This window comes from Merops nubicus, unplaced genomic scaffold, assembly GCF_000691845.1.
Source record: "Merops nubicus isolate BGI_N331 unplaced genomic scaffold, ASM69184v1 scaffold5081, whole genome shotgun sequence".
Lineage (NCBI taxonomy): Eukaryota > Metazoa > Chordata > Aves > Coraciiformes > Meropidae > Merops > Merops nubicus.
Genome location: NW_008586094.1, coordinates 30,845 through 52,045, shown reverse-complemented (window position 1 = coordinate 52,045; position 21,201 = coordinate 30,845). Strand labels below are relative to the sequence as shown.

Here is a 21,201-nt window from a genome sequence, read left to right as displayed (position 1 = left end):
ACATCTGCGTCCCAGAAATTGGACTGAGACTCTCACTCATCCTGCAGCACGATGCAGGTAACGATAGGGGCTCTAATGACACATCAAAGGCTTCACTAAGCTCCTGGTAACCATGAGAACGAAGCTGAAGTGGTTTGTTGTACTGTGTGTTTAGCCTGATTCACGATTCTTGCCATTGTGTTGAGCAGTTCAAAGGACTTCCCATGACTTTAAAGAGAAAAACGTGGTTTCTCAGCCGGATGTTCCACTTTTGGTGCCATTGTGTCAGCAAAGTGAAGAGAAAGCATGAGGAGTTTGGGGTTCCATTTCAAGACAGTTCTGTGTAAGTTATTGCTAGTGCCTGGGACAGATGAGCCAAAGGATACAACAGCTGGATTATGTGATTGCTGACAGCTTTGGTATTTTTCACATGCTGTTTAGGCTGTATAACAACATTTCAGGGCTCAGATGTCTAGACCTGAACAGAGCATCCAAACAATGAAGCAAACCTCTGTGGCTAACAGGCAATGAGCTCCCTTGTGCAAGCTAAGAGGCAAAGATGAGAGTTTCTGCAACAGGCTCTTCTACCCAGATGCTGCAGAGGCCGTGTAATTGCCTGGGAAGTGAGATACATTGCTCATAGTTTGACATCTTGACATTTCATTAGGCAAAGCATATGGTGCTGAGGAGTCCTTCGCCAGCAACAGGAGGCAGCAGAAAAGGCCAGCGGAGAGGGAGCAGGAGGGGAACATGGGCACTCTCCTGGGCAGTGACTGATTCCACAGCTCACCTAAATACCTCTGCTAATTAGCACTCTGAAAGATGAGTGTGTGCATGAAAGGCTGCAGGAGATGGGTGAAGGACACCCACGGGGTATGGGAGGTGAGCAGTAGCAAGCAGCAGTGAGTGCACTCTGGTGGTGAGGAGAGCATCTCAGAGAGCCAGCACAGCCTGGCATGCATGGGGGCACAGCAAGGAGGTTTCAGGCAAAGGAGAACAGCGGGAAGGGGGAATGCCTATATTGCTTCCCCCTTCAACAAGGGAGCTGACTCCCTTGGTGTGTTATCCGTGAGCGTGCTGAAGTCTGGCTGGCTGCAGTTGCTGAACCAGACTTACTTTGCTGGAATGATATGGCATTCTCTTTTTTATTTCATTTCAAGAGACCTAAAAGTTCCTTCAGTTGTAGGCGGAGAAGTGGTAGAATATGTTGCTTTTTCAGTGGTTTGTTGATGGATTTATTGTGTTGTTGATTACTAGCTCAGCTAATAAAGCACACTTCAAATTTTAAATGTGATTGTTGCCCTCCCACACACCTACAGAGTCATCCAGATTCTGTATAAAGTTGTCTCCTTACCTTGATAATACTTGGTCTTGCTGGCTATGGCCTGGAGAGGGCAAGAAGGTTTGGCCAAGGCCAGCTTGTGGATCTCTGCTGCCACCCTGGCCCCCTCTGAGGCTCCTTTTAGCTGCTCTAAATGTTACTCAAGCACTGGACCCACAATCCTCAGTTCTTTGAGTCATTCAGCCTTATTTATAGTGGCTGTTGATCACAGCCAAGACTTGCAAACAGCACAGTTGTATTCCTGTTTTTTGGGGAGAGCTCAGGATACATCAGAAGCAAAGCACTGATCAGAGGAGTGGTCCTTTGGAAAAGCCAACACTCAGCTAAGAGCCTTTTGAAATAATAAGTTAATTGGTGAAACCAACAAAGGAATAGGAAGGTAAAAAGGAAAAGTTTTGTGTGGCCTGCTGAGGGAGATGGGAAATGCATCAACATTTCCTTTATACAACTGACAGTGACAAGTCTTAGAAGCAAAATGTCCATTGCAGTTGGAAAGGACATAGAAAGAGTCTATGGTAACAGTAAGATCTGTTAAGGTCATGGCTTACGAACATGGTTTAGTGGTGACCTGCCAATGCTGGGTTAACAGTTGGACTTGATTTTGAAGATCTCTTTCAAACCAGAATGATAACATGATTCTATGACATGCTTTCCAACCATGAAGTGAATTTTGAGCTGACAGAAAGAAGCAACACAGAAGAAGAATTAGTACAGGAAGAGCAAGGCTGTTGAGTCCACACCTTGCTGCCAGGTTTTCATAGCTGTTTCTTGAAATCTGAATCTTCATCCATCTTAGGAAAGAGAGGCATCAGAGTGAATGAGCAATTTGTTCATGGTGGCCTTTGAGAGTCTGGAAGGAAATAACTCTACGCTTGCTTGTGGGCTTGTGTTCCAGGCACACATCCCTGGAAGTGTGCAAAGCCAGGCTGGATGGGGCTTTGAGCAACCTGATCTAATGGAAGGTGTCCCTGCCCGTAGCAGGCTTGGCAGAACTAGGTGATCTTTAAGGTCCTTTCCAACCCAAACCATTTTAAGGTTCTGTGACTGTGGGAGTTGTTTTTGTGTTTTTTTTTTTCTTCCTCTGGGGCACGGTGGGGCAGATGTGCCCAGTGGAGACAGGGCAGTGATAACTGGAACTAGAATACAGCAGAAATTAATATGTCCTACTGTTGGATTAAGGAGTAGGGAGGTACCACTGAAATACTGTGGGGCTGTATTCAGAAGGTCTGCAGGAAAGTCACTGCTTGCCTTTGCTAGCTCATACAAGAATAAGCACTTGCCCATGGCGCAGTCTGCTCTGGGCACCGTGAGCCCAGTGCCCACTGCAGTCACGTGTCCCACCTTCCAGATATTCCCAAACAGGTTAACAGGGAGTTAAACCCCTGCTGCGGGTGCTGCGGGGGCTCTGGGTCACACAGGAGGGCTTTGGCCCTGCCCCATCAGAGTCACTGCAACTTCCAATCCTGCTCTGTATTCGGTGCCTCTGCTCATCTCTGGTGAGGACACCGCCTTTCCGAGAACCTCTCAAAGAAGCAGATGAGGCTGGACGGGGGTCTGAAATGGCAACGTGCATTTCCTCACCTGGCAGAGCAGAATTCCCAGGCAGTGGGGCTGGTCTCACAGCCACCCAAGCAGCTGGGGGGGTTTGCTGCTGCTCTGTCCCTCGCGTGCCTGGCTGCCCTGTCACAGCACCAGCTGCGCCCGCAGCCACCGCGCTGCAGCCTCGCGCGTCCCCTGCCCCCCCTGCCACAGGGATCCTGCTCTGGTTCCCTCAAAGAGGGTTTTAGCCTAATTTGTGAAGTGCTTGGGTTTATCCACTAAATTTTTTCATACTGAGGTTTGTGTGTGTTTGTTTGTTTGTTTTGTAGAATCCTTTATAGCTTTTCCACATGAAAGAAATAACCTTTATTTTTCCTTTTCTTTCCTTTTTTTCTCCCTTTACTTTTAGCAAACAAAATCTGAACCTTTTCTTTTTTTAGCGTTGTTTTGCATTTGACTAAGCCTCAATATTTTTAGTGAAGAATAACTTCCCTGAATGTTTTTCCTAGCTGAAGGAAAATATCTCTGTAGAAGCTTTCCACTGTGCTTCTTGACCTGAGTTTCCCACAAGCCACCTTCAGCCTTAGGTCTGTGAGCTTGCCCTTTGCATCCATCTGTTGCTTCTGTCATGATTTATTTGTTGTTTTGCCGAGCCATCAGAAGTGGGTCCTGTTTTCTACAAATGTTTTGTTCAGAGTAGATGGTATTAGACGTCTCCTGGGAAGCCGTCTGTCCTGGCTCCCCCCTCCTAGGCTGGAGGCTTTGCAGTACTCCAGGAAGGAGCATGAGGCTAGAACTACCTTTTTTAGAGCCTTTTGTAATGGAGCCTTTTATGCCTGTCCCTGTGTTCTGCAGCACACAGCTTTTATGGTTGTGCCTCCCTCACAAAGCTGCTTCCTGACCAGGTATCCCAGTGGGATTCGGTGGGTGCGTAACGCCAGTTGTCCTGCACAGCCCCTAACAGCCCCAGGGTGGGCACTTCTGTGTCTGCCCGCAGCACCCTCTGCAGTGCCACCAGCAGTGGTGGGGCTGGGAGAGGTGGGATGATGTACCGTACAGGCACAGGGGTGAGTTGTACCCTGGTGCAATAGCTGCAGCTTCGTGGCTCTGGCTGACTTTGTTCAGCAAGCCCAAGTGCTCTGGCTTCCTGACTGAACAATCTGCCAGCCCTCAGCCTCCTTCCAGACCCCCGGGAAGAACAGGCCATGCTCCCTGGAAGCCTTTTCCTTCTGCTTTTCAACATGGTCTGTGAGATGTCCCCTGGTCCCAGGCATTAATGAGTTCTTTGTGCACAGTGCATGAGCAAACAGAAGTCCTGGGCTTCAGCAGATTTTCTGATTGCAGTGGGTGGATAAAGATGAACTCAGTCAATAGGCTTGAGTTTATACAAGGGGAAAGGTCGCTGGGTCCGTGTGCCTGCTGTGCTCCCCACAGCTCATGGCCTGCCCAGGGACCCAGGAACTAGTGAACACACTGAGGCCTTTGTCTCCTTCGAGGGGTGCAGGGCAAAAATGCCACGGCAGAGTGGCTGCTTGGGAGCCCTCCACAGCCATGAGTTTCTGATCATGCCCTGTGGTTTGTCTCGTAGGCTAACGATTCATGCAGAGTGCCCCATGCACCTGGAGGACTTCCCAATGGATGTGCATGCTTGCCCGCTGAAATTTGGGAGCTGTAAGTACTTTGATCAGCCTCTGCAAGGAGGTGGGTACAGAGCTGAAGAGCAGTCCTGTGTGGGGGTAGTGGTTTCCAGTAGAGCGTTACCAATTATTGCTAATGATTCTGTGACCAAAAATTTCTTTCTGGTATCTCATACGTGCAATTCCCGCCATTGTCAGAAATGGGAAGCAAGCAAATCTGTGGTCAGTCCAGGCTCAGAGGGTGAGTTAGACACCTAGTTTTACTGTAAGTTTATTAGGGAAGAGCAGCTCCCGTTGCCCTCCCTGCCTTTGGTGGGCAGTGCTACCTCTTCCAAGCTGCTTCAGCAGGACCAACATTGATGGAAAACTCAGAGATGCTTTTCCTTCATCACAAGGGGAATCCTGGGGGGCACGGATTTGGGAAGATAGCAGTGATGTCTGCTGCTAGGTGCCCTGTCCAGCTTCCCTACATCACTCCTGCCAATATGGGGAGAGCCTGAAATCTCTGGTTACTCTGGCTCCGTGATCCAGTGCAGCTTACAAACACAATTGCTCCTCTTCTGTCTGTCAGGCAGATTGTTCTCAAGTTAAAGTCTTGGAAACTCTGGGAATCTTGGTCCCAACATTGAAGGTCCTGATTTAGGGAAGATTTGTGGGCTGCTGATAAGTTGAAAGCTGCTTCCAGCGTCCTGAACTTGCAGCTGCTTATCTGCCTGGGCTTCCCATACCCTGCCTAGGAAAAAATTTCCCCTTCTCTGACAATTTAAATTTCCCTTTCATTGACAAGTTAAATTTCTATTGGTTTTGTTTCTAAAGTAAGGGGAACCAAATTCCAAGCCATTGGATCACCATAATGTGGAAATAAATTTCCTGTTCCCACTCTGCCTGGAGTCTCCTCCAGATCCAATGAGCTGAAGGCCACTCTCAGTCTGAGTTATTCACCTCCAAATATAGAATAAGCCCCCACCAGTAATCTCCCTTCAGGATGCTAAGAAAACAGAGGAATCACAATGTTCCTGAAGTGATACCTCCTTCCTATAGCCATTTGGGAGTTAACTAAGGAGAAAGTTGAAAAGTTTGATTGACACCAGAAGAAATCATGTACCATGTGCATCTGCTTCCCTGCCTCATGACAAAATGCGTACATGGAACTGGATTATTCAAAAACTACTGAAATAAAGTTATTTCTTAGGCAGCACCTAATTAAATGTAGAACTCACTGCCACAGGATATCACTAAGGCAAATAAAATAGCAAGCCTTAGAGGAGGATGTTAATTGACCTTGTGAGGAGGGAAATAAAATCTCACACCCCAGGCCTAAACTCTGGGATTATTACAAGACTTGCAGGAAGGCAGATTACTCTACATCTAATTGCTTACAATGTTTCTTGATGAGGAAAAGAGATTAATATACATAGTTCTGCTGGAACAGCCTTTTGGGGTTCTTCTGAGTATCTTTACTGATTTGGCCTCTGAATGATAAGAGTTTTGACACAAGCAGCTCAGAGTGCTGCCCCTAGTAAACATTAGTGTGGGCCTCTTTAAAACACCCATTAGCACAGGATCTGAGCTTGCCATTCCCATGTTGGAACAGGATAAACCAGTGTTTGCACCAAAAAGCCATGGACAGCTGGAAGCTGCTCATTTGCAAGGTGCTTACAGTGGGTCGAGTTTGTAGGTAGAAGGACAATGCCAGGGCCAGATATGTCAAAGGACAGCTGAATTTCTCTCAGTTGACCACCTTCCAGTCATCTCCACAACCTGAATGTCTCATCAGTGGCTTCCTGTCCCTCTGCCATCCTGGCAGCCACCCAAAGAGGGAAGACAGAGAGCTTGCAGGAGAAGTAAGAGCATCTGGCACTTCAAATAGCTTCAGCTGCCTACCTGCATCATCCCTGGAACAAAGTGCAGTGAAGGTGATGGCTTTTGCTATTGCTATGCTCCCCAGAAGATGAATGTATGCGTTTCTAAGCCAGTCATAGGACATTTGAGAGCAGGCTAGCAGAAGATGTTGCTGAAGTTACCAGCTCCACCAAATGTCAAAGAGCTGTCCCTGTTTGGATTGGACTAGATTGCATTGCAAGTGAGGCATTAAGCAGATCCAAAACAGCTTCATGGCATTAAATATGCTCCAGGCATCCATGCCATGCCTATGTGACACCAGACACACTTCTGTTCCAGACAACCAGAGAAGCAGGCAACTGCATTTTCAGCTGTGATGGCAGTGAAACTGGGCAGATTTACTGTGTAGACTGAGAGTGGCAGTGGCTGAACCACGGCTGCTAGGGCAGAAGGTGCTGCCCATTAAGGCAGAAGAGCATTGGCAGAGCTGTACAAAGCTAAGCCTGAAGGAGGATGGAGGTCTCCAGAAGCATGTTGAGAGCTGGAAAGAGGGGCTGGAAAACCAGAGCGTTGCACATAGGATGAGAGGCGCCAGCCTGTATTAGAAGTGCTTAAGCAGCACGCTGCCCTGCTGAGAAACATTGGCTGATCATCAGAACCACTCCCCTCACTTTGCACAGTGCCTGCTTAGTATTTAACAGGTTTGCCAAAACCTACAATAAAGTGATAACAGTGGCTGTTTTAAAAAGATCAGAGGAATCTGATTGTCTCAGGACACAGTCTTCCACAAAGCAGGAGCTGAGACATTTCTGTAGCAGACCTGACCCATTGCTTGACCTGATGCTAGCCAAAGAATTCCTTAATGTCTTAGTAGGAGAAGTTTGTGTTAAAAATTAATTAAAACCTTGGTTTAGCCAACTTTGTTCTTGCCTAGAAAAATGGTGCAGAGTGCATCTGGCAGGAAGCTGGGTCATTATGGGGAGCAGCAGCTTCTAGTAGAGTCTGGAGACACTAATCCTGGGTAGCATAGGACAGGCAAAACCAAGAGGTGCAGGCACTGTTAGGAAAGGGGGTGGCTGTGTGAAGAAGCAGGGGTGTGGCCACGAAGGTTTTGGTCACCTTGTGAAGGTGATGGTGACTGTGTGTGTTAGCGAGAGGTGTTTGCATATGGCGAGTTGGGCAGGTGGGGTAGAGAAGGGAACTTGCAAGCTCCTGGAAGGGTGCCCTGGCCCCGAGCCCGGCGCTAGCCCAGACTGCATCCCAGCAGCACTTGCCTGCTGCTTCTCCTGCATGCATGGGCAGGTGTTTGCAGCACTGCCCTCTCTCCCTGCCTGCTGGATTGGCCTGGAGGCTGGTGAACACAGGGTCATGCAGGGGAAGAAGCATCTTAGTGGGAGGATGCACCACCTCCAGAGCTGAGAGGGTTGCTTCTCAGTTAGGGTAAAAATTTAAAGACTTTTTCTGCTTAATGTAAAATTAAACCCAAACTGTGTTTAGTCTTTCTTGCCAGCTGCTGCCAGCATGACTCTCCAGTCCCTGGCGTGGCAGGGCTGTGGCTGTCCTGCTGGTCTGGATGCCTTCCTATCTTGCCTCTGCTTGGAGCCAGCCCCTGCAGAATCAGCATGTCAAGAGGACAGTATGGCAACACAGTGCTCTGCTCCCTTGTGAAAACCCCAGCTCCCTTTTGCTCATTTAACAGTTGCTGAATTACCTTGGTCTCAGGCCGTGCTCAGCCATGTGGCTCTGAGGAATGCACAGCAGGAGTAATTTGGCTATAGGCTAATTTTTGTGTATTTTAGGTCAGGCAGCAGCACAAATCTCATTCTTCTTTCTCCTCCGCAGATGCCTACACAAAGACAGAGGTGATCTACACCTGGACACTGGGGAAGGATAAGTCAGTGGAAGTAGCAAAGGGTGGATCTCGCCTGAACCAGTATGACCTGCTGGGCCATGTTGTGGGGACAGAGATGGTTCGATCCAGCACAGGTACTTGTGGGACCATGGTGCAGGGCATGCACTGAGCACGCTCTCAGACAAGATGGACCCGTGGACTTTGAGTGCCAGGATTTGGCATATTTATAGTAGCAGTACCTGAGGGCAGTGAGCACCACAGGACTTCCCAAGCCATGTCCCAGTGGAGAATGTGGCTGGGGAATATCTGCAGCAGTCAGCGAGAGGGAGTAAAGGATTTAGCTCTCAGTGGTTTCCACTGAAAGAGCCTATTGCCCATACCCTCTAGGAAATGTATTTCAAGCATCTAAAAATGATCTGTTTTTTGGCAAGTTTACCCCACCTTGCCAAGCTGGTTCTTGGTGCTGTGGGTTCATTTGTCTTGGATCCCTTTCCAGTCCCTCAGGAGAGCATTGTGGGCAGGGGAGGCAAATGCAACATAATGTTCAGTGTGATTTTCACTGCATCTGCTTACACAAATATTATCATAGCTAACAGAAGATCATCCCAAACAAATGTTTCCTCTGATTAATGACCAGTATTAATCATCTTTCTCTCCCATCTGCTGCTCCTCCCTTACGCTTTGAATCCAGGTACCGATGGCTTCTGTTACCTCATGTGTGTCTCTCATCTTTCTTATTTTCTTTTCTTCCCTTTTTTTTTTTAATTTTCCTTCTGTATGTACCAGTAGTTTTCTCATTTGAGGATATTTCCTCTCTGGTGCACTTGATTTTAATAGTGTCTGTCTGTAACAACTCATATTCCCTCCCTTGGGGAAATGTAGGGAATCCAGGGAACTAAATGTCATAATATCTGGCCCATCTTTCTACTTAAGTTGTAGTTAAATGTAGAGATGAATAACCTAAAGTGGCAAGGAAGCTTCTAAAGGCTCCTGTGTGTAATGATTTAGCAGAGGAACACTCACAACAAAAAGGCACAATAATCCAAAATATCCAAAGCTTTGAGTGGGGGAATAGGGCATTGAGGGAAAAGAGGGACAGATGCTTCTTTGGCTTACAGTCTTTAGGAACAGAAGTTGCCATGATTTTTGAGATGGTTATAGTGAGAAAAGGTGGAATATTTTCAGGACTGCCAAAGAAATAAAAATTCTTCGTCCTGAAATCCTGCTGAAAAACTGTTAGGTTCTCTCTAGGCTTAAGGGATTGTACCTACAACATAGCTCCCAGGTACTAGGAGAAGTGCTGTGTAGAAGTCACCCAGGCTGCTCTGGGGTGCCCGCCTGGCATGGCACAGCAGCTGTGTGTGTGCAGGTCATGCAGTCAGTGCCAGCAGCATGCTGCAGCATGCATCCCTTCTTCACACAGCTGCCAGAGCTGACAGGACTGTGACACACCAGGGCATGCCAGCCTCTGACAATGTGACACACACTGCAGCTTCATCTGAGAACATGAAAGTTTGTTCAGGACAGATCCTTAGTGGTTTAGGGATGGATCTGTGGTCAGCTGGACCCATCCTGGAAAGCAGCGGTGGCTTAGCGTCTCTAACCAGCTGTCTCTGCAGGGGAGTATGTTGTCATGACCACACACTTCCACCTCAAGAGGAAGATTGGGTACTTCGTGATCCAGACCTACCTACCCTGCATTATGACTGTCATCCTGTCCCAGGTCTCCTTCTGGCTTAACAGGGAGTCTGTTCCTGCCCGGACAGTTTTTGGTGAGTCTGGAAGCGTGGGGGCATCCTCTCGGGACAGGGGAGAAAGGCACCACAAATGATGGGGAATAGACTGAGCATCAGAGCTGATCTTCTCCAGGCCTTGAATGGCATCAGCAAAGCTGCTGGCCATTCCCCAGAATGGCTCTCAGTGTCTTCCCAGTGCCACTGAAGCACTGCAAAAATACTCCTGTCCATGTTTCTGCTGCAAGCCCAGCCATAAATATTGACAGTAATCAAGGTATTGATCATCTAATTCTATACATTTTGCTGTGTCTGCTTATCTAGATTGGCTTTTGAGTTGTGGAGAGGATAGGCACGTGGAGAGGCATTTAAAGCACTACCTTTGAAATTGCTAATATGCCCCTGGTCAGAGCTCCACAGAACAAGTTTCTGGGCTGAGGCATTATAACTGCGTGGTAAATATATTGTTATTCTTTCCTTCAGCTGATTTCAGATCTCTCTCTGGGGCAGTGGCAGGCTGGCATTGCATATATATTAACAGCTTTTACAAACATTTAATAACAGAATTGCTTTGTGCTTTCCTGCCAAGACCTTTACTTCAGGATCTACACACACATGCTCACAGACCAGGAGTGATGCTGCAGGATTGCATTTCCTGGAAATAACAGTGCCCAGCATATACCACTTAAGAGAGAATATATTGGAAAAAAGTCACCAACCAGCTCGTGTTTTTGACTAAGAAAGAAAGTGGTTTGGTTTCAAAGATCATGAAGCATTTTCTCTGTAGCAAGAGTCATTATAGAAATACTCCCACAAACCCAACAAGGCTGGGAGCCTCCTTTGCAGACCCTCTCTGCAGGCCTGGACCTTGTTCCCGTGCTGTGGACTGGAATGGGATGTAAGGAGGTTCACAAGTGGTTCTGCACCCTCCTAAAAATGAACCAGAAGGGAATCATTTTGGGGTTTGTGTCCACTAGTGCTTGTGCAATGTTGGTCACAAACAAGCTTTGAAATCTACAGTTGGCCCCAGCTTCTCCCCATTAGCACCAGGTTGCCTTCCCTTCCCCAGTGAGGAAGGGATCCTACAGTGATTCCTGGGGTGGAGCCCATCTGTGGGGAGCTGGGTTTTTAGTATGACCAAACTGCTTTGCAAGATCCAGACTACAAGTGACAGTAGTGAAGGAGAGGAGGTACACTTTTTCGTGTTTTCATCCATCAAAATGGAAAAGGGGAGGCTCAGAGAGAAATCAAATGGAAAATAAGACCAGCTCAGGCACACAGAGTCATCAGTGAGCCTTCTTCACTCATCTGTCTGTGAACTGGTTGCAACTGAACTCCACAGAGTGCAGACCTGGCCCCCACGTCTGTCTGTGACCCAGGTGGGCTCTTGTGTCTGCATTGGTTCTAGAATATCTCTGCAGTTCTGACACTGGAAGTGAGCCCATCTCTAAGGATATTCGACTCCCTCCTAGGTTATCCTTGATTTGCAATTAGACAGGTTTCCTGAAGTAGTAACTCAGATTGAGCAGGAAAAAGCTGACTGAAAAATTAAAACCTACCTTTGTGAAAAAATGTCTTTGCTCCCCGATTGCCTTGCTTTCCTATTAAGAAAATAATGAGAACTCAAATTGTTTATTCCCTTTCTTTGCCTCTCAGAAAGTATTGTCAACAATATTATTGAAGCTTTTCAATTACCAGGAATATGGCTTAAGGGAAGTGGAAATTAGTCAATATTTTTGTAACAATTTTAATGTATTTTTAATTGAAAAGCACATTATTGGGGAAAATGGATAGCTATAGTTGCTTACTTGGATGAAAAAAGCTTTAAAAGGCATTTTGCAACAGATTGGTTTTTTAACATGAATCATTCTGACACCGATCCTGGCAGCTTCAGCCACTTACGGGTGCCTGGCCATGCCAGCAGCACCCAGGATGCCAGCTGCCCATCCATGCAGGTCACATGACACTATTTAAAAAAAGTTAAGAGAAGTACATTGGATGAGTGTCCAGTTTCTGGTCCTCCCAACCATCTAGCTGTCCTTTTTTACTGTTATTTTATTATTTTTATTTCATTGGAAAAGCAACCAGAGGCTTCTCTATGGCATATTCTATGTGACGGAGTTGGGTCTAACATCAAGCAACTTACCCTACTAGCAGACAAGGAATTGAATGTAGGTGCCTACCTATGAGCTAGGACTCTTCTGTAGTGAGCAGAGATCTAGTCAATGGAGTTTAGAGAAGATTAATCTCATCCTAATGCAGACGTTTGCCAGTGGTTGCATGAATTAGAGATACTCAAAGCTGAACCAGAGAAGGCCTTGAGCAACGTGAGGTTGGCCCTGATTCAAGCAGGGGTTGGACAAGCTGACTTCCCTTCCAACCTGGGCTGCTACATTATTCTATAAATTGCACCATGGGTTGGTGCTGGGTAAGATGCCCTTCATTGCAGTGGGAATGTGGGCCACATGCCGTAGAGGACGGCTTCCAGATTTACACGATGGAAAAGCCAACCGTGTGGTTTGGGGAGAAGCCGGGCGGGTATAAACATATGGTCTCACACCGTTCTTTTTCCTGCTGTGTTTCCACAGGTGTCACCACCGTCCTCACCATGACCACACTAAGCATCAGCGCCAGAAACTCCTTGCCCAAGGTGGCGTACGCGACGGCCATGGACTGGTTCATAGCCGTCTGTTACGCCTTCGTGTTTTCTGCGCTGATCGAGTTCGCCACTGTCAACTACTTCACCAAGCGCAGCTGGGCCTGGGATGGCAAGAAGGTGCTGGAGGCTCAGGAGATGAAGGTCAGCCCCGTGGCCGAGGCCAGGGAGGAGGGGTCGTGAAGAAACGCCGCACAAAAGAGCTGCACTGGGCCCGGGAGTGGGTGCCGTGCAGCCCCGCAGCGCTTCAGGGGGCTGCACGGGACCTACTGGGGTGCCCAGCTCAGGTCTCGACTGGGGCGGTTCTTGGGGGTGGAGGGAGGAAGGGCTTGGAGGGCTGGTCGCTGTGCTTAGCTGCAGAAAAACACCCAGGCATGACTGCTCGTTTTGCCTTCTGTCCTCCTGCATGGGCATTTGCTGGTGGAAACATGAACACGTGCATGCTTTGGTCTTGCTCCACTGGTGATCTCCTCTCTCCTTTCTTCTACCTCCAACCCATAAATGCCCTGCTCCATGTTGCTAGCATGTCACACAAAACCAAATATGCCCTGGGGTGCCAGCCTCACCAGTGGAGCCAGTCCCGCTCTGCTCTGTCCCCTGGGGCTGGGACCTGACTGTAGGTCTCCCCTGGCACGGGCAAGTGTGGTGCAGCAATGTGGGGGTCTGACACTCGTGCTGTTGCCCACAGCTGCTGGCAGCTGCTGCTTTGTAAGCTCAGGCAAAGAGGATGGGTGGGAAACAAGCGATCAGAAATGGCAACTGGCAGTAAATTAGCTCCTGGCATCACCCATGTTTTCCCTTCTCACTTGGATCAGCCCCTCTGGCACCTTCCCTCCTGACAGCCACTGCTACCCCTGCTCATGCCCCCTCCCTCCCAACTGATTTAATCTCGGCTGTGCAGAGAAATCACTTACTGTAGCATGCTGCTCCTTGTTTATATGTATTGAATCAGTTTGAAAATCAGCTTTGTCCTTGTTCTTGCTTCTGGAGCCTTTATGTTTTTCTCCTTTGCATTTTAATGTGTTCTTCAAAATTGTTGTGGGATTGTATGCAAATACCTGGCATAACTGCAGTAACTTCTGGGAAGACCTCAGCCAGTCATCTCTTACAGAGAACCACAGCCACCACTGGGTGTTGAATGCACCTCTCCTGTGTTTCTTGGATTCTGTCTGTTTGCTTTTGCAGCTGTGGTCTGAGCAACAGACTCATGGCAGAAAGGCTCCAGAGGAGGCCAGTTGATGGTCTTCCACTTCCATTGTGAACAGTAACACTAGTCTGGCCTCTAGAGATGAGAGAAGCCTTTCCTGGGTTATTGGCATGAGCGAAGGATCAGAACAGGTCCTCAGACCAATCATGTCCCTTTCAGGGATGGGCAAATGAGCACAAAATCAGGATTCACACAGCCTTGGCCACTTCTGTGAACTGAGGACAGCCAGAAAAGCAGCAAAGGCTCAGAAGCTTCAGTTTGTCATAGAAGAAGCATGCACCTTAGTTCATTCATTGACCCGGCACTGCAGGACTAACAGTGCTGGAATGGTAGGCTAAGAACAGGCAGAATGTTTATGCATGTGGTAGTCAAACAAGAAAACAAGGAAGGACCAGGAAGGTTTCAGAGGGAATGCCCTTTTTGAGTTTGCTGCAATTGGTGTCAGGCTGGAGGACTCCAAGGACTCCAAATTTGTGGATGCTTTTTCAAGCTAACCCTGATCTTTATCTTAGAAGGTTAAGAGGGAAGGCTCAGACTCCTGGCCTCTGCAGCTCAGAGCTCCCTGAAGAGTGGTGGGCTTTTAAGGAGCTTGGGAATATGATGTGTCACCATATTTGCTTTTCATCTTTATTCCACTGAGTGTTTCCAAGTACTGAATTTGCTATGCAATGAAGGTGCCTCATTGGCTCAGTTTCAGCCTTTAATTAGCTCTTCTTGAAACAATTGACAAGCCAGGTGGTTGAAACTACAAAAGAAAGAGGAGGCAGAAGAATAACTATTGGCATTTTAAAGTGTTTGTACCAGGAGTGAAACTACCAGCGACAAGCCCAGGCTGAGCCCTGGTCTCTGGAGAGCTGTCCCCCCAGCCAAAAACAATGTTCCTTTTTGATGTGATGGCAAGGATCCTCTCTCCAGGTTTGATTGTTTCCTTGTGTAAGCATGAAAAAAAATCAATAAGCATCAGCCCTTCCCTCACCTCAAATCTAGACAGCAGCAACGCTTCCTATCCCATTTGAAAGAAATCACTCCCTTGCAAGAGCTGCTGTTTGCTGACAGGCACTCGTGGCATGTTCACTCTCTCAGAGCTGGTTCTGTGCTTTCTTCCTCCCCTTCAGCCAATCCATCAGTTTCAATGGGATCTAGAGCATTTTTTCAGATAGATTATATCATGATGGGCTGATCTTGGTGAATCGCTGATCTCTGCATCATAAATGATCATTGTGGTGTTCTGGCTGTAGCCACAGTTCGGTTCCAGTTCTAGCAAGGAACTACTCTGCACATTCTCTGCAGTTCTCCTCTAATGAAAAACAAGCAGATAGCACTATAGATGGCACCAAAAACTCCCTTTTGTGTGACAGGATTTGACTAATTTTTTTTGACCCAAAGATTTTACAAGCCTTTCCTGCCTGCCACCAGTATTGCTAATTGTGGATGAAGGATTTCCTCTCTTTCTGTATGGCAGAGTGGCTAGAACCAGCCTGGAGGTGCAGATCAAATTGGAGAAAGGTATCTGGATCCAATGTGGAAAACTTATTAGCAAAGATGATTTAAAAAGAAAGAAACATTGTCAGGAGAAAGGTGGGAGATGGCAGTAGTTGGGAAGGAGCGAGAGGCCAAAGAGATTGAAAGGTGAGTGGTTTCAGTAGCCAGCAAAGCTTCCTATCTCCAGTGTCCTCAGAATACCTTGCTAAAAGGATCCTTCAGGACAGAAGGGCTGTGTCTGAACAGAGTGAGATCCGTCCATCTGTCCATCCATCCCTCCCTCCCTCCATCCCAGCCATAGGGATGGCCGTCTCTGGAGCCAACAAGGTCACTTCCTGAGCAGCTGTTATGGTGAGGAGCTGAAGAGACAACCAATATCAGCGACACTGCCATTGGGAAACTCATGAAGTCTGCACAGATGGCGTTTACCAGGCATCCCTGAACAGAAGAGTGTTGTCTGTTCCTCAGGATGGAAGATGCTTTGGGTCTTTGGAGGATACTTAAACATACTTCTGCCTTTGTGTCTGTGCATAAAATCTGATTTAACTCTGTATCTGTGCTTGTATGACACTGCCCTGAAACCCTGGGTGGCAAGAAGCAACAAAAACAATACAAGTAGCTGCAGTCAGACACATGAAAACAAGGAAGAGCACACTTTGGATGGAGGAATAGTAGGGATCTTTCTCTTTCTCATCCCTAAGACAATAATCCTGTCATGCATGGTGAGAAGGTTAGGTCCAGTCTTTCTATGTACTTTTCACGTCTTTTCACTAAGAGAGGGCACCAGAAAGTATCCTCCAAACCTCTCTATTGATATGATCATCATGGTTTTCTTTCTTGTATTTTGGAAGTGAGGGGCATGCTCGCCATTTGCATTAGTTGTCTTTTTCCACTGAGTAAAGCCTAGCTTTGTGTCCAACCCACTCTTCAGCAGTTCTGAAGTTTGCCCGAGATACAGGTCACTTGGGAGTCATTCTCCTTTCTTTATAGTTCCCATAGTTGAGAAGTTCAGCTGTTAGATCCTCCACAGAGAGGCTTGAAGACAAGAGTATTTGACAAAGCACTATTATTGTCCTGTACGTGTGTTGTGGAAGAACTCTCCAGACTGCAATATTCAGGGAACATTTTTGTCTCCAGACCAGATTCCATAGGTTTTCTCTCAGGAGAGCAGTGCAGGAATAGCTTTTTGGAGTGGTTCAAGTCTTTCTTTTGCCCAAATGGGGCCATAAATGCAGGCATTGCTTTGCAACAGGTATGTTTTAAATAAGAAACATTTTCAAAGCAAATGTGGAGTTTCCTTCTGTTTTTCCATTCTTTTCTTCTGTTTCACTAGGGTGTGGAACTCATTGCAGATAAAGCTTCAGGGGAAGGCTGGGGGCTACTTTGCAGCTGACAGCAATAAGCACATTTTGCTTTGTTTCAGTATCAAAAGCTTGCCTGAAACAGTTATTTGTAAAGCACGGCCCAGCAAACTTCAGGCTGAACCTTTTCTTCTGACATCTCAGGAGCTGAGCACATCCAGAGCACCCATGTGTGCCTTGGTGTAGATAGTGTGTGTTCTGGGTGCTTTCCAAAGGCTCCCAGCTCTGACCAGGGCAGAAGACTCTAGAGGCAGCTGGAAAAAGGCCCTGTCTGTAGCCTCCCAAGCCTGTGCACTACCTGAACAGCCTGATCTGAGGTCTAGAGAAGCCCAGGCTGATGCTTGGAGGCTCTGGATCATGCTACCAGAAGCAGTATCTTGCTGTCACCACCCGCAGCATTCGTATTTGCCTGACTTTGCTCCATTTCAGCCTGCTGCTTTCAGATGCCTTTGGCCAAGTGAGACAGATCCACTTGCCGTGTTCTGGGGCAGAAAAGCCACCCAGGCTGGAAACATGTCACTTGTGGTCATCTTATTCCTGTAACAAATAACGTGGCTGATTAATACTAAAATAATCAGAGTGCACTTCAAGTTACATTCTGTGAACAACAATCTGTTAATTTCGTTACTGATTATTAATTAGTTTATTACCTCCTGTAGCTGTGTTAATAAGTAATCATACTTAAGCATATTTAAATATTTTAGAAAGTGAAACATCTTTAGTCCTTTATGTGGTTCTTGTCAGCTCTTTAGTAGGAAAGGTTCACCTGCTGTGCAGGGGGTGCAGGTTAACACGGCTCTAATGACTGCAGAAATCAGTTGCTCAGTTAGTCGTTAAAGATTAATAACTCCCTCTCCCATAAAGGACTGTGAATATGGTCTGATCAGTGGTTTAGTCTGATCTGGAGTCTGAAGCCATTTAGACCTCCTTCTAACAGCAAGTTAACTTCTGGAATTGCTGCCATTATGATGAGGCTGCAGGCCTATCTGTGATACTATTGAAGGGGGGTTTAAAGGTTGCACAGAAGTCTGCTTTTGTACTTTTTAGTGTCCTTCTGAAAATTGCTGTGGAAAATTAATTTCCTAAGGTAACCAGAAATATCCACGATGATTGTGGAGACTTGTAAAATGGAAGTACAGCATGAAAGCTTAAGCACTTGGAATAACTCTGCAGAGCAGACTGTGTGAATCTGGCCTTTCCAGCTCCCAGTACTCCCCAGTGATGCTGCCTGCTACCAGTTCTGAGGCTAAGGTGGGGAGATGCACAGGTCCTTCTAGCCGTACCTTCTCCCCTTCTCCTGATCACTTTCTACGTAGCTCACTCACACCTATGTGGAAGACCATGCCAAGCACCCTTGGGAAATGCCTGGGTGAGCCTTACCTTGTGTTTTAGTTGCTTTTCAATAGAAAATGAGATCCAAAGTCACACCTTGTTCTGAGTTGAGATGTTAGATTCCCACCATGAGTCATTGCTGTGTCTGCTGCTGGCTCTTGGCATAATTACAGTGGACTCTGCATGGAGTACATGAGTGCTGGGATATGTTGGGTGCCTGATGTCTGTGTATGAATATATTCCATTCAGTGGCTGTCTCCTGGTAGACCTGGATTGCTTGATACAATATGGTCTATGGTGCAGCTGGCCCCAGGTCCCTGACAGCAACAGGAAGATCCCCAGAGCGGGGGTAACACCTCTCATGACTTCCTAGGTCTGTCTTCCTGTCCACTCACCTTCATTAACATCTGAACTGCCTGTCTTCAGCATCCTCCATCATCCTTCAGTACGTCATGTCTGACACAGAAGTGCCTCTTTGGCTGTTTGCTATGCAGGCCCTCCTCACTTCAGCACGGACAGCATGATTACCCTGGAGCACTGTGGGAGGGGTGCACTCACCTCTGGTAATTTGCAGCACCCTTTAGATATGAAGGTAAGATGAGAGGCTTCCCTCTGCCCTGTAGTGCCGTGTTGAGCAGTCCTGAAATCCAGATGAAATGCCTTCCGTCTGTTCTGATTCTTACCTGAGAAGGTCATGAGGTGTTCTAAAGGGTCCCAGAGGCATTTTGGACATCATGATGTTAAATTGTGAGGTATTCCTGTGAGGTATTCAGGGCACTGAGGCAGTGAACGACATGGCCTTGTAACATGGTGCAAAAATACTGTGATGCTGTCACTCACATTCTTAAAGCCGCTGGCTTTCTGCTGCAAAAAAAAAGTAGAACTATAATCCTCTGTGATGTCCCCTCCTCTCACCTCACCCAGGAAGCAGGCCAGCAAAGCAGAAAAATCAAGATCTTCCCCGAGGATGACTAGATGGGGTGTCATTTGTTTCCAAAGACTACATGCCTGCGATGTGTCTCCGTGGCTGAACCTTACACGTAACAAAGCCCTGCCTAGCTGAGAGAGAAAACAAAGAATCTGCATAGTCTGAGCCTGCATCCACTTATACTGACCTGGCAATATGCAACATAGACTTCAGCACTCCACCAATCAAGGAGTCACCCATCTGGGGCAGCTACTGCTCCAGTGCAGCTCCACACACCTTTGTATATCACTGTTCTGATCCAAGGGGCTGCAAGGAGGCTACAAACCCAGCTGTGTGGCTGCGGTTATTTGACTTGCAGCAGGACCTCACTGCCAAGCCAGGACCTCTTTGTGCTGAGTGCTGCATGCCAGGGTTACACAGAGCAGCTGGTCCACCCTAGTCCAGCATGTCCTTATGCTCCAGCAGCCCTCAAGTGATAGATGTAATGGGTTCTGGCCATCTTAGCACCACGTCTTCCTTTCCTTCCGCAATGCCGCCTTCTTGGTCTCTTTCTCCTCGCAGCTTTTTCCATCTCCTCATCCAGGCAAGCAGGTAAATGCAGAGGACAAAATGTTCCCCATGCAGTTCTAGGTACTTCATCTTTGTAATGTTTTTTTTTCTTCCACCTCCCTTAGAAAAAAGAGCCAGTGACACTAGCGAAGAAAACCAACAACACCTACAACATTGTTGGCACTACGTATGCCCTCAACATCGCCAAGGACCCCGGCCTGCCCACCATCTCCAAGAGTGCTGCTGCCACTGCCGCCAGCATCCCCCCAAAGATGCCCCGCGTAGAGGAGAAGCTCCCAGAGAGTAAGAAGACATACAACAGTGTCAGCAAGGTAGACAAGATGTCCCGCATCGTCTTTCCAGTCCTTTTTGCCATTTTCAACTTGGTCTACTGGGCCACGTACGTAAACCGGGAGTCGGCTATCAAGGGAATGATCCCCAAACAGTAAAACCGGGCACACAAACCTCCCATCAGTGAGCACCATCCAAGCAGGAATTCTCCAGGGCTTTCTTCTCTCCCCTTTCCTTTAATTATTATTGTTCATTTGATAGTATTATTATTACTATTAGATCGTTCTTTTATAATGTAAACAAAACTGTGATTTTAATTTAATCCTGTATACTTCAGTTGCGGTTTACTTCGTCTCTGATGACAAAAGGGAAAAAAAAAAAAGGATCATAACAAGTTGTGCCTCTAACATCGTGAGTCTGATGTCCCCCATCTGTCCAAGCCACCCTGTGCTTCCATCTCTCCTCCTCCACCTCCTGTCACTCCCATGGTCTGCATGCCATTGCCACTCCGCTCTCCACTCGGCTGGAGGCTGCTGTGGTCCACCCCCCTCCTCCTCTTCTGCAATGGACTGCCCTAGCATGATGGGTGCCCAGGGGCCTGAAGTCAAGGGTGTGGGAGCCTCCAGAGCCAGTCAGACAGCCAGGCTGCTTTTCCATGCCTGGCATTTTGTGCTTGGTGGTGCTCCCCAGGCTGTGGATACACATGGGCTGGTCCACTGAAGGAGCAGTACACCATGGGCCACCTCGTAGCCCAAAGCCTGCTGGGGGCAAACCCACCACTGCTGTGATCTGTGGAGCTGTTGCAGGGTGGAACAGGGTGGCAGCATCTTGTAGTTATCTATAGGGTTGCTTCCTCCCTTCACCAAACCCAGCTCCTGTTTTCCTCTGTATCTCTCTCCAGACAAGAACAGGTGAGGAAGGTCTTGTCTGCTTGCCATCCTGTACTCTTGGAGCAATTCATAGTGGAGGGTCGGGTGGCTCCTACTAGGGAAATAGTTTTTCTCAGGGTGAGTCAGGAAGTCGAGACAGGGCCTTTGTAATGCCTTGGAGGAGATGGTAGCTCTGAGGTCACTGGCATTCAGCATCAGGACTGGAAGCCATAGAATTCATGTTCAGATGGATGGTTTATCACTTTCTCTTGCCCCATCCACTTATCCTTCTTGGCTTCTCCTCTCTGTCCTAGCCCCTCCTTCCAGCTCCCCATGCATCTTCATTTGGCTACTCAGCAACCCTCACTAGTATCTCATTACTCCCAGGTAGATTTAGGCCAAGAAGCTCCTACCTCTGAGGCAAGCTACACTGATTGGGAGGAATACAGCCCCAGGGAAGACCAGCTCATGGTGCATCCCTGCTTTTGTGCACCAGAGCAGCAGTCCAGCTGGCTCAGGCTAGCTCAGGTGCAGGCTGTTTCCTGTGGAACACACCAGGGGCCACTCTGCCACCTGTGGGTGTGAATCAGGGGGCAGTTGGT

General features: G+C 47.7%; 1 protein-coding gene across 1 annotated transcript in view; it reads left to right on the top strand.

The window, feature by feature from the left end:
• The window catches only part of GABRA3 (gamma-aminobutyric acid (GABA) A receptor, alpha 3), a 57,663-nt gene extending 37,542 nt beyond the window's left edge, over window positions 1-20,121 (top strand). Inside the window, exons 5-9 of the mRNA XM_008948529.1 lie at window positions 4,449-4,531; window positions 8,182-8,325; window positions 9,811-9,963; window positions 12,513-12,724; window positions 19,565-20,121. Coding sequence (XP_008946777.1) covers window positions 4,449-4,531; window positions 8,182-8,325; window positions 9,811-9,963; window positions 12,513-12,724; window positions 19,565-19,888 — 916 coding nt within the window. The 3' untranslated portion in view covers window positions 19,889-20,121. The remainder of the gene's footprint in view (window positions 1-4,448; window positions 4,532-8,181; window positions 8,326-9,810; window positions 9,964-12,512; window positions 12,725-19,564) is intronic.
• Window positions 20,122-21,201: the final 1,080 nt, after the last annotated feature.